Source organism: Chelonoidis abingdonii, chromosome 10 (genome assembly GCF_003597395.2).
Source record: "Chelonoidis abingdonii isolate Lonesome George chromosome 10, CheloAbing_2.0, whole genome shotgun sequence".
NCBI classification, from domain to species: domain Eukaryota; kingdom Metazoa; phylum Chordata; order Testudines; family Testudinidae; genus Chelonoidis; species Chelonoidis abingdonii.
The window spans coordinates 59,649,884-59,662,653 of record NC_133778.1 but is presented as its reverse complement, the minus strand read 5'-3'; the positions used below and the strand labels follow the sequence as shown (position 1 = coordinate 59,662,653).

At 37.5% G+C, this 12,770-nt stretch overlaps 1 protein-coding gene across 1 annotated transcript in view; it reads right to left on the bottom strand.

The window, feature by feature from the left end:
- Positions 1 to 12,770, bottom strand: part of LRP1B (LDL receptor related protein 1B) — a 1,355,016-nt gene that overhangs the window by 401,535 nt on the left and 940,711 nt on the right. Inside the window, 1 exon segment of the mRNA XM_075069829.1 lies at positions 11,688 to 11,837. Coding sequence (XP_074925930.1) covers positions 11,688 to 11,837 — 150 coding nt within the window.

The window sequence follows — 12,770 nt, the reverse complement described above, 5'->3', positions numbered from 1 at the left end:
CTATTCACCACAAGATAATCTCATCACTAGCCCTTAGAGCATTGGCCTTCTTCAGATACAGAAGATAAATGGTGTCCTGCACCCACATATTTTAAAAAAAAATCTAAATAGGTCAACATACTCCACACACTGATTCTTCCATCTTCCTTTCCATTATTATCAATGTGATTCCTAGATGTTTACAAAAAATTTTAATAATTAAAAATATTTCAATAGAAATATTAAAAATATGGATTAATTTTATTATATTTCCTTAAGAAGATCTTGGGGGAGAATTAAAGGGAATAGGGTATAAAAAGTGTTAAGAGGACTGAAAGGTGTAGAAGAGCTGGGAGTTAAAGGTCTCAATCACATAAGAAAGTTGGACTGGGAGTTTAAGTATCTTGAAGTCAATGCACATTCTGCCATTTCAATTGTACAAAAAAAATATGAAGTTCTGAAGTCTAGATATCCTGGGGAAAATCCTCCAATGACCTACCTGCCAAAAATATAAGCCAGTCTGACTTGGCCAGCTATGCCTAAGAGCTAAAGAGCAAAGTGTTTGAGTGTTCAGATTCAATTTGAATGGGCAAATCAGATAACTGCCTGATTCCAATCTGCAACATTTCTACATTTGACTGTAAATGTTCCTTATAAGCAGAATATTGGAATGAATATTTCTACTTCTTTCATCCATTCCTGAACTCTAATTAAATGTTAGATTGAATTCATTTCCTTTAAACATACTACAATTCAAAATACAACTTTCCCTTCAGCCTAAACAGTTAACAATTGTATTTCATACTCAAAATAATACTCTCATAATGGAATGCTAGTAAAATATAAAAGAATAAAGACAGAATAAGAAAAAAGGATTATAAAATTAACTCTACAGTAACCTATGTTTTATCTTTAAATACAGTTTTTGATTTAACATAAAAACACTTTGAATGTGGAAGAATTTCACCTTCACCAAATAGGAGAGGATGTATCAACACTATTTTAAGCCTTTAAGTGATATTCCTAAATTTAAATGATTTAATTGTTGCATTTATGCTAATTAGAGTGCTCTCCAATCACTAATTACAATCTTGTTGCTGAAACCAGACTATAATATACATTACAATAGTTATATTTATCCATTTTGTAGGGTAATTAGCATTAAGAAGAGCAACATATTGGGAAACAGCAATTTACAGTGACAAAAATTGCTACACTAGAATTGCATACTCTCCTTTGGAGATTTCAAGCAGTACTTTGAATGCAAATGTTGATGGGTCATTAGTTTTCATTAATGGTAGTTTGAGTACTTAGGAAGACAACTATGCACTGCACTTAGCACTGGGCAAATTGCCTAGATATATTTCATATATTACTGTTAATGTAATGAAGTGTTATGGCAATTAGAAGACTGATGGCTTGGAAAATTTAGGTATATGTATCTGAATTTTGGGGAAATAAGTAGCACCTCTCACTACAGAAGTAAACTCCGCAGAAGTAAATGGGACTATGGCCATGGCTACATTAGACATTTCAAAGCGCTGCCCCGGCAGCGCTTTGAAGTGTGAGTGTAGTCAAAGCCGCAGCGCTGGGAGAGAGCTCTCCCAGCGCTGCTTGTAAACCACATCCCTTATGGGTGTAGCGTGCAGCGCTGGGAGCCGCTTTCCCAGCGCTGCCGCCCTGATTACACTGACACTTTACAGCGCTGCATCTTGCAGCGCTCAGGGGGGTGTTTTTTCACACCCCAGTTGCAGCGCTGTAAAGTGCCAGTGTAGCCATGGCCTATTTGTATAGTTAGATGTTAGAAGAAAAAGGAGCAGGTTGACCCAGAGGTGGATATGAGTACAGGCTTCTTTACTGCGATACTTGTTCCTCTAGACCCAATTGTTCAGTAAGCACTGAATTAGTTACAGCACGTTCTTTTTGTTTGTTAGTATGTACATGCCTACATCCATTATAACACCCCAAAACCCTTATTAAGTAATAGAAACATCAACTGTTACTAAACCCACTCCTGTTACCCATAGCATTACACGTCATCCAGACACTTTTACCTTGAAGATACATTTCTTTGAAATAATCTGTTGCCATAAATCTCCCTCATCTGCAGTTCTCAGGGGAGGGAGGAAGGGGCCATGAGTAGTTTGCAGGGGAGGGAGGAAGGGAGGGGAAGATAACATTTTTTTTACCTTCTTTTACGCACAGGACATTTCTCCTGCAGCTGCATTCTTATCAGTCCTTACAGGCAACTGAGAAGGGAAGAATCTGGCAACTTATATATTAAACAAAGAAAAATACTGTCTACCTATGCCTTTGTCCCCTAATGCCATGTCAGCACATTAGCAGCTTCTGTGAAATTAAGTCAAGACCATATCAAAATCCAGTAGTTAATAGATCAGTTATATCAAATTAGTAATCCGATATAACTGAAATTACAAAATAAATATCTTATAGTTCAGACATTTTCTATATAAAAAATTAAAAGTATAGTATTTTACTAGATTTTTGTATGTATAGTAATATGAATAGTGGAATAAATACAAATATATATTCATTTTGAAAAGGTCATCCTGTTAATGTAATAATTCCTATTAAAAAGTATATGTTGATGCTTTTGAAATGCTCCTTCTTGAAGTTTTATAAGCATTTCACCAGGAATAGCACTTACTATCTAAATAGAATCATTCAATACAGAAAATGTAGTAAATTTATGTTAGTGTAATAAAGAATTGATATCTTACATTATTGAGTATTCTTTTTATAAGAGCTTTTAATTTTAAAAAGTGATATACAACTTGAATAAGACATACAAAAACAACCTTAACAATTAAATTTGCAACAAATAATAAATTAGATTTTTGCTCTCTATATTTATTAAACATGTCACCAACAAAAGACAGAATATCCCACATTCATAGGGATTAGCATAGTATCACATCATATAAGAACATAAGAATGACCATACTGGGTCAGAGGAAAGGTCAGTCTAGTCCAGTATCCTGTCTTCCAGCAGTGGCCAATGCCAGGTGCCCCAGAGGGAACGAAGAAAACAAATAATCATCAAATGACCCATCCTCTGTCACCCATTCCCAGCTTCTGGCAGAGGCTAGACACCATCCCTGCCCATCCTGGCTAATAGCTATTGATGGACCTATCCTCCATGAATGTATCTTGTTCTTTTTGAACCTTGTTATAGTCTTGCCCTTCACAACATCATCTGGCAAAGAATTCCACAGGTTGATAGTACACTGTGTGAAGAAATACTTCCTTTTGTTTGTTTTAAACTTGTTGCCTATTAATTTCATTTGGTGACCCCTAGTTCTTGTGTTATGAGGAGTAAATAACACTTCCTTATTTACTTTCTCCACATCAGTCATGATTTTATAGACCTCTATCATATCCCCCACCCTTATTCACCTCTTTTCCAAATTGAAAAGTTTCAGTCTTATTAATTTCTCCTCATATGGAAGTTGATCCATACTCCCTAATCATTTTTTGTTGGTCTTTTCTGAACTTTTTCCAATTCCAATACATCTTTTTTGAGATGGGGCAACCACATTTGCACACAGTATTCAAGGTGTGGGTGTACCATGGATACTCTCCTGTAAAAGGCAGCATCCAACTATGTTCATACAACATTTAATGTTTGAGGTTATGAACTGATGTCCAGGTAGTCTTTTTACATATGTCCATTAAAAAGACCTATTCTCTACCTCTCATCTGTGTGATCAGTTGAGCTTTTTAATACATTTGGGGCTTCCCTCCAAGTGCTTAAATAATCATTTTTAATAGATCCCTTACTCAATTTTAATTTTTTTTATTTAAAGACTATCTAACCTTTCCAACCACACTCAGCGCTTGTCTACACTTAATATGCTGCATGACACAGCTGCACTATTATAGTGTTTCAGTGAAGAAACTACCTACACACTAATGGGAGGGGTCTTTAAGGGGTCTGTTATCCATCTCCCCAAGAGATGGTAGCTAGGTCAGAGGGAGAATTTGCCCACTGACCTAGCACTGTCTAATACCAGGGGTTAGGTCACTTTAACTGCCTCACTCAGGGGGTTGGATTTTTCACACCACTGAGTGACATAGTTATACAAATCTAATTTCTTAGTGTAAACCAGGCCTAAGTTATTGATGCAAGATAATCACCTCTCAGAGTTTATGAGCTCAATAGTCTGGTCAAGTCAAATTAAGATGACTCTCTTGACATCCAGGATACGTGGTCTACCATTTATGGGCTTTCACAGATTAGGACAGAACAGTGAGCAAAGCCCTAGTTCAAATTAACTGCTAAAACTCTTTTTAGCCTGAGTTGAGGGGAAGGGTTCCAATGATAAGAATGTCTCAAGAATAACTTTATCTCAATGTTCCTTGTAGCTCACAGAATATGATATGAAGATCCCTGACTATTGTGGCAAAGAAAATAATAGGAACAAGTGGAGCTTGAGGTATATAAGGAGATTTCCTTAAGGAGGTGCTGTGAGAAAATAGAAAAAGTACAAGGGTGACTAAATAGCAATTTTTTCCATTCCCAATTTTTTAGGAACCTGGAAACATTCATGTAGGGTGACCAGATGTCCCAATTTTATAGGGACAATCCTCATTGGGGGGGTGGGGGGTTCTTATGTAGGCTCCTATTAACCCCTCACCCCAAGTCCTGATTTTTTACATTTGCTGGCTGGTCACCCTACATGCAGGTAATGACTTGCAAAACTGTTCAACAGAACCATGGAATGTGCCTGCATGAAAATGGCACTGAAACCCAAATGAAGTAGCCGGCAGGAATTTCAGGAAGTCTGGAAGTGTAGATTGAGATGTTCCTATTGTCACTCACCTGCACCAGAAGAAAGAAGTTATCTATATTTTAAAATATGCCAGAGAAAAAGATTAATGTCACAGTAGATATTAATTTAACTGACCACAGCTCCCACATTTGGCTTATGACACTTCTTGCTATATTAATTATGGAAAGGCTAGAGAGGATGAGTTCCATTTATAAAACAAGTGGTATATTTCATGGAAGCTTTGGAGGTTCATCTCTCTTTGATTCCTTTTCTTTAAATGTTAAATAAAATGCTCCTGTTGCACCAGCCTTCTCTCCAGGAGTAGGATTTTGGTTTCTAGACTTCAGACATTTCCTGAGGGATTGGAACCATAATGTCTGGCTTCTGAACTGATATGTAGACAAAATCCCTAAAAGGAAGGATACTGCCAATTTGGCCTTGGAGAAGTAGTTCTAAGATTACTGCTGCAGACTCAAGTACCTTTTAACCAGTTATCTTAGATTTTACACTATATACAACACCCATTTTCTCTTCCCATAGTTAAATATGCAAAGCCAAAGAGCAAGGAGATACTCTCAGGGTACTAAAAGTGGCAGCGTAGAAGAAAGATGATGCTGAAAGAAGCCTAAGTCTTGGACAAAGCCTCTGGCAGCCAAGAATTTGCTGAGATTCTGCAGATGACAGATCCTGAAGCATCTTCAGGAACACAGACTCAAGTCTATAGAGAAGGCCCTGACAATTCAAATATTCTTTTGGTAAACCCTCTAATGTTCTGCCAAAGGGATTTTGAGTGTTACTACAACAGCCAGGTGGGCAGTAGTTCTCCTACTCACCTCCACTACTGGTTTCTCATAAAGTCTCCACCTCCTATCTCAAATGAATAGCACTGCCTGTCAGAGACTGTTTTCTATTAGGGAGCTGCTACTCCAAAACCAACATACAATTCATCTGGGGTGCACAGAAAGAACTTGGAGGGGGAAGGAACAGAATCCAGATCACAAGTCCTAGTCTAGTGCCTTTACCAGCTCCTCTCTGGGTGGGAAGCTGAAAAAGGAATTCTGGGAGTATGCACTAAGGACACAGTATGTGACTGGGGCAAGAAGATGGAAACGGGCATGCTTGATACATGGCACGGGCTCTCAAGGATTGTTACTGTGGAGAACACCCACTGTGATGAATGAAGCTTTTAAGACATCTCAGAACTATTGTTTCAGGCTGTATTCATCTCCTTGGGGTGTTTCCATTCAGCAGTATTTTGTGTCCTTCCAGAAGGTCAAATTCTGCAAAACTCAAACATCTGAAAATCAAGAAATAAAAAGTTGCAGTACATGTCCACAGAGCTTTAAAACTGCCCCCTTTGAGTGATGCTCCAATATACCCATAACATATACACCCCACTCTGACTCAGAAGATACCTACACCTGCCTTACACTCAAACACTTACACTTGCTCCACAGAAAGAACACATCTGTTAATTTTTACATCTTCAACTCTTCCTACAGTCCCTTCATCCTTATGCACATGATGCAGTCTAACAACATACTTTATTACCCTTCGTTAAACCTATAGTCATCTTCCACCTAACTGCTGACAATCCCCATGGCAATAAGAGCCCTGTGCCCTGATACTGACATAACTTATCCAATGCAGCACTGAAATGAGGCATATGTGACTTCTTAAAGTGCACATGTACCGGTTTCCTTTGATAAAACACACAGGGGTCAGGAAAAAGGGCTCACATACGTCTGCTCTGTGGCACAAACACCATATCCCCTGTTTGCCTCATATCACAATCACAGCTCTTTGAAGCAGCTCCAACAAATCCCTCCACCTTTCAATACAGCTACAATGAACAAAATGAATGTAGGCTCAGCTGCTGTGCATGCAGATAATTCCCAATGACTATTGCTACCTCCCAGGGGCAGAGTTAAAGCTGCATGGCCACATATTTTGACTCTATATCCAGGTTTTCCGAGGTTTGTGTTTTGCTGAACTGACATTGTGAGAGGGCAACTTTAACTCTGTCTTAAAGTGTTTTGTGTCAGTGAATATGAATGAAACATCACCAATTTAAGGATCACAATCACATGTATCATTCATATCTGTTCTCAGTTCAGTCTTTGACAAATTCTGGCTTAGCATATACAAAGGGAAGATTCCATCTCCATCTCATGTTAACGTTTAGATATATTTTGTTATGTTCACACTAGAGGTTTCTTGCAGACAGGAAGAAATAGTGAAGGAAATTCGTGAAGCAGATTGAAAACGATTTACTAAAATAATCATTTCTGTGACTTACATGATACAGTCTCTAGTTTATCCTGAGTAAGTGCTAAAACAGCTGTCACATAATTCCATTGTTTCCTTTTATTTCCTGGTGTAGACCACTTTATTTGATACTGAATAATGATTTGCATATCATATCATTATAATTGTCATTTCTTAATTTCTTTCCTCTTCTTTTTCTGATATGGTTCAGATTTGGAAATACAGTATGTTAGATTATTAAAATTCCATTTGCTGTGCCTGGATATACTGTATCTAAGGAACTGATTAAAAACACCATCTTCATCCTAAGAAAGTAGCCAGTATGCATGCTATTGCAAAATTGAATAGTAAACACAAAAAGTACACTGAATTGTATACTGAAGCCTCTGTGTGTTTGTTTACTTCAAGTTAATTATACTCTACATATGCCACTAGCTACAAAACTCAACCAGCTAATTCATTTTCCTTTACAAAGTTAATATAGAAGTCATATTGCAAGATATCACAGCTTTGTCTCATATAGAAAAAAAGGCCCAGATTTTTTAAGATATTTAGGCATTGCTGTGTTCAGTGTTGCAACATCTGATTTATGAAACTAAATCTCATTTTCAAAAGTAATTTAGACACTTAGAGCTAGATTTACAAAGAAACTTAGAAGTGGGGACTTGGAGCATCAGCACACATAGCTTTTAGGCACTGTGATGGGGCAAGGCCAGATGGCTACAGTAAAGTACTGAGAAACAGGTATGTTAGCCCCAGGCTAAACAAATCCCTAGTACCCTGATAACCAAATGGCAGTTGCTCCAGGTTAATCAAGGCACCTGGAGCCAATTTAAGACCTTTCTAGAAGGCAGTAGAGTACTTTAATTAGAACACCTGCAGCCAACCAAGGCAGGCTAATCAGGGCACCTGGGTTTAAAAGGAGCTCACTCCAGTCAGGCAGGGAGGAGCCAGAGGAGAAGGAGTGTGTGTGAGGAGCTGGGAGCAAGAAGCAAGGAGCTGAGAGTGAGGAGTGTACTGCTGGAGGATTGAGGAGGCAAGCATTATCAGACACCAGGAGGAAGGTCCTGTGGTGAGGATAAGAAAGAGTTTGGAGGAGGCCATGGGGAAGTAGCCAGGGAGTTGTAGCTGTCATGCAGCTGTTACAGGAGGCACTATAGACAGCTGTGATCCACAGGTCCCTGGCTGGAACCTGGAGTAGAGGGCGGGCCTGGGTTCCCCCCAAACCTCCCAACTCCTGATCAGACACAGGAGGAGCTGACCCAGACTGTGGGTTCCACAAGAGGGAAAGATCACTGAGGTGAACAAATCTGCCAATAAGCGCAGGACCCACTAAGGTAGAGGAGGAACTTTGTCACAGCACCTAGAAAATCATTGAGTTAGGTGCCTATACAATGAAGGGAAGAGAAGAGTGCCTCAAGAATAGGATTCATAAAATCTAGCCATTAGCTGACTCCTCGCATAAAATAGCCTGTTGGAGATGACAAGAAAAGGATGTGGAGCTTCTTCAATCTGTCCTGCTGAAGCTGTGGAAAAATAATTTTAAAAAATAAGTGGAGTAGAGGGCCTGGATTCTGAGTCTTCTGAATCCTGGGTGAGTTATCTAACCATTAGGCTACAGTAGCTTACTTGGCCCAGAGAACTTTTACTGCAAAAATTTAGGCACTGAGCAATTTTAGGTGCCTATGGAGTTCAGGGAGCAGTTGATCAGGGGCTTTGAGAATCCCAATGTGTCCTGATTCTCTGCCTAAAGTGGCAGTTAAGCTGCCTGAGTTCATTTGTGAGTCTATCCCTTAAGAGTATTCCATTGATGATAAATGGGATATAGACACCTAAGTATCTAAATCCCTTTTGAAAATGAGACTAATGGCTTGTCTTCATTACTAAGCTAAATCAGCACTACAGCAATCAATGCAGCAACATCGCTTTAGCAGGTCTGGTCAATGAAAGAGTGCTCTCCCATCAACTTCAGTACTCCATCTCAATGAGAGGAGGAAGCTATGGGCTTTAAAAAAATCTGGACACTCAGACAAAAGAGTTAACTAACTGAGAAAATTTATTAATGTAAAAATATTTTATTTTGGAAAGATGTATATATAAGAATTAATGTTACCATGTGATACTTGCTGTTATATATATGAAATTTATTAAAATAAATATGTAGCAGCAAGTATCACATGGTAACATGAACTAACTGCACTCTATTAATTCTTAAAATAAGAACATCATGAAACGTTTGTATTCTGATAATAAAAAACAAACCCTTTAATCTGAAAGCATTGACTCTCTTGATCTCAATACTGGTAAAAGTACTGAAAGTCTCAACTGCAGACTTCAGGCAAATATAAAATCTAGGAGGACATTACAGTGAAAATATGAACAAATATCCTTATTCCCATCATAAAATACCTCCTGTAGTTCTCTAAAGGAAAGACAATATATGTATTCCATTAGCATTGATTTATACAAAAGATCTCAGTTATAAACAAGTCAGTAAAATTATACATTAAACATCTTTTTAAGACAAGTTAAAATACACAAAGATCTTTTTTTCCTCAGTTGATTTGCACAGCACACAAATTTTAATATGTAAATATTATTCAGATGTTGAACCTATTTTATCAAATTGCTAGTGGAAACATATTAATATTGTGATGTATTTATGCTGTGACAAAAACTCTGAAATTCAGCTGATACATCATTCATTATTCAATATTAGTAATTAAATGCCAACTATGAAACCACCTATTTTATATGTACGTATAAACATAAACAAAAAAGATCCACACTGAAGATATGATCAACTATTTAAATCAATTGAACAAAATTAGAACAATTTTTACCTAGATAGGTATTTGGAAGACTCTGATATCTCTATACATACCAACATAAATCATAGCTAAAACCAATAATACTGATTTATATGAACTCAACTGGAGACAGAGGGTTACACACAGGGAGAATTTTATAAATCTTTCAAAAACCTTCCAGTGGGCTATTTGCTATTCTGGGGTGCATTATGTTCTCTCTCTGTTTTTTTCACGTAAAAAAATTCAAAATATCTGTTTTGTTCTGAAGCAGAAAAGGAAAAAAAAAGAGAAAAAAAAAGAAAAGAAAGGAAGCCTTGTTTTTCCCCCCAAGGCAGGAAAATCATTCTAGTCATCAGGAGAGTCCACCTTAGTCATCACCTCCAAGCGCCCTTGATTTTTTCAGTTTTCAGCTTTTCTAGTTAGATGTCCTGCTTCTGTTAAATATCTTTACACTTTAAATTCCTAAGATTATATAAGACTTACATAACTGGACCTTAAGTTCAACCTGGGGGGCTCATGGAGAAGGATGATGGGGCCATGACCATAAAAGGGACTTAGTTTGCCCCTGCGGGAGGACAGGAGAAGTCTGTCTTCCCTAGAGCAAAGGGATAATGCCTTCCTCTAGCCTTCACACAGGAATTGTAGAGAGGATTGAAGTCTCCTTGCACACTCCTCACTGCTATACACAGATCAGTGGCAATAAGGCTCACAGATTTTATTGTCACCATTTTGCATTGAGAACTCATTTCTAATTTGCAGTCCACTGTCAATCCAAGCTCTTGTGCAATTGTCAGAGTGTTGCTTTATGAACTTCTCTCCCATTTAAAAATATCCACATTTTGAATAGATATCTCCCATAGGTATTCCATGTTTTAGTTTGAACTGAATCATACATAGCTATTTCTGAGCACATTTCTAACCTTCCTAGACATTTTCTTCTAGACTTTACATTTTTTAACCCTCCCAGGCAAAAGAGAAAATGTTTATATCTACTGGAGGAGGAAAATGTGTTAGAGCAAGAGAAACAACTCTTAAATCTTTACTTCCCCTATTCAGAGTCCACCATGCAGTAAGAGCTAACAGATGGGGAAAAAAATAAAAATAAAAACAAACGTATGTAATACATACGTTTGTTTTGCTGGATTTTTTAAGAACAACAAATTTTAACAGTAAGATAAGTAGTTTAATTATTTATAAGCTTATTGGGAAACACTGTGCAGAAGACAAAGACATGGAGACAAGCTCCTAAGCAGTTTTATCTGTTAGGGAGAGAGGAAGGAATTGTTATTAGGGGCAAGGCTATTTAGACCCTCAGCCTCACCTCTTCTCCACAGTACTTTTTCACACCACTCAAAAGGATTCTATTAGTGGCTACCTAGGCATGTGACTCCCTGCAGACATATTTATTAAGGTAAACACGACACTAGGCTTAAGGATAAAAAAAATTAAGTGGTAGTTTAAAACCTTTTTTTTTATCTTCACATTAGATGTTGGGTTTTTTGGGGGGACAACAAAGGACAGCAGTATAAATTTGGAATGTAGATGTGAAATAATACTATTTGAATAAAATAAAAACAATATAAAGCTTTAATGTATATAGAATGTTGAATAATTTAGAAATATATATCTTTACAGTAAGAGACCTTATATTCAGACTTCAATAACCTCTGATACCACTTAGCTAAAATTTATAATTTTTATATGTGTGTGTGTGTGTGTGTGTGTGTGTGCGCGTGTGCTAGTACAGCAGTAACTTTTCCAAGCATTTCACACATCATAATTAATTTGTAGCCAATCAATATATAAAGAATAAGAAATATAGTAACCCAGCACTTACCCATGATGGTTAAAGCTGTGGCTTTTGTTAATTCTTCTTTCATTGACTCTATTATTTCTAAATCACTACCATCCAGGTTGCATCTATTTATGGTTCCATTTCCTGAACTGATCCAATAAAGCTTGTTCTCCAGATAATCTATCGATAGACCTGTGATTAATTTATACAATTAAAACATAATTGTGGTGTCTTAACATGTAATCTTCATTCAGTGTTAGGCTATTTTTATCAAAGAAAAGCAAATTCAAAGATTTTGAGCCAGTAACAAAGAGATCTAAATGTAAAATGCTCTTGTTTTAATATGTTACAATAGTAAAGATGAAAGCACAATAAAATAGACAATTTACAGTGAAAAATAGCTTGCTTTTTGAGATAGATTTAATTCCATTCAAATTTTCCCCTCACAAATATAAATTAATCCATGACTGACTGACAGAAGGCCATTTTGTGGCAGTGAAGAACTAGCTGGATGAGCTCAGGTCCTAGGAGAGGTCCACCTCACAAGTGGACAACCAGTGTTGACAGGACGAATTTGATCAGGGTGGATGTAGTCCACTCCCAACAATAGATGAGGAGGTGTTAGTTCCAGGAGAGGCTTTTGTAATGAGCCAGCCAATCCCAGTCCCTATTCAAGCCCAAATTAATGGTGTTAAATCTGCAAATTGATTTTAGTTCAGCAGTTTCTCTTTGAAGTCTGTTTCTGATGTCTTTTTGTTTAAGTATAGCTACTTTTAAATCTGTTATAGAAGGACCAGGAAGATTGAAGTGTTCTTGTAATAGCTTCCTACTCAGATTTGAACCTTAGCGCTCATAAACTGAGAAGCTAGCATGAAACTCCCCCAAGCTTATTACCAGCTTGGATCTGATATCGCTGCCACCAATCGGATTCGAGTACCCGATAACTCCTGGTCTCCCCAAAATCTTCTCTGGGGACCCCAAGACTCAGAAACCCTGAGTCTCACCCCAAAGGGAAAACAACCTCCTCCCCTTGTCTCCTCTTTATTTCATCCCCAGCTCTCCCTCCTGGTTATCCTGGGCGATACTATACTTAAACTCCTTGAATGCAAACCAGAGTGGGCAATT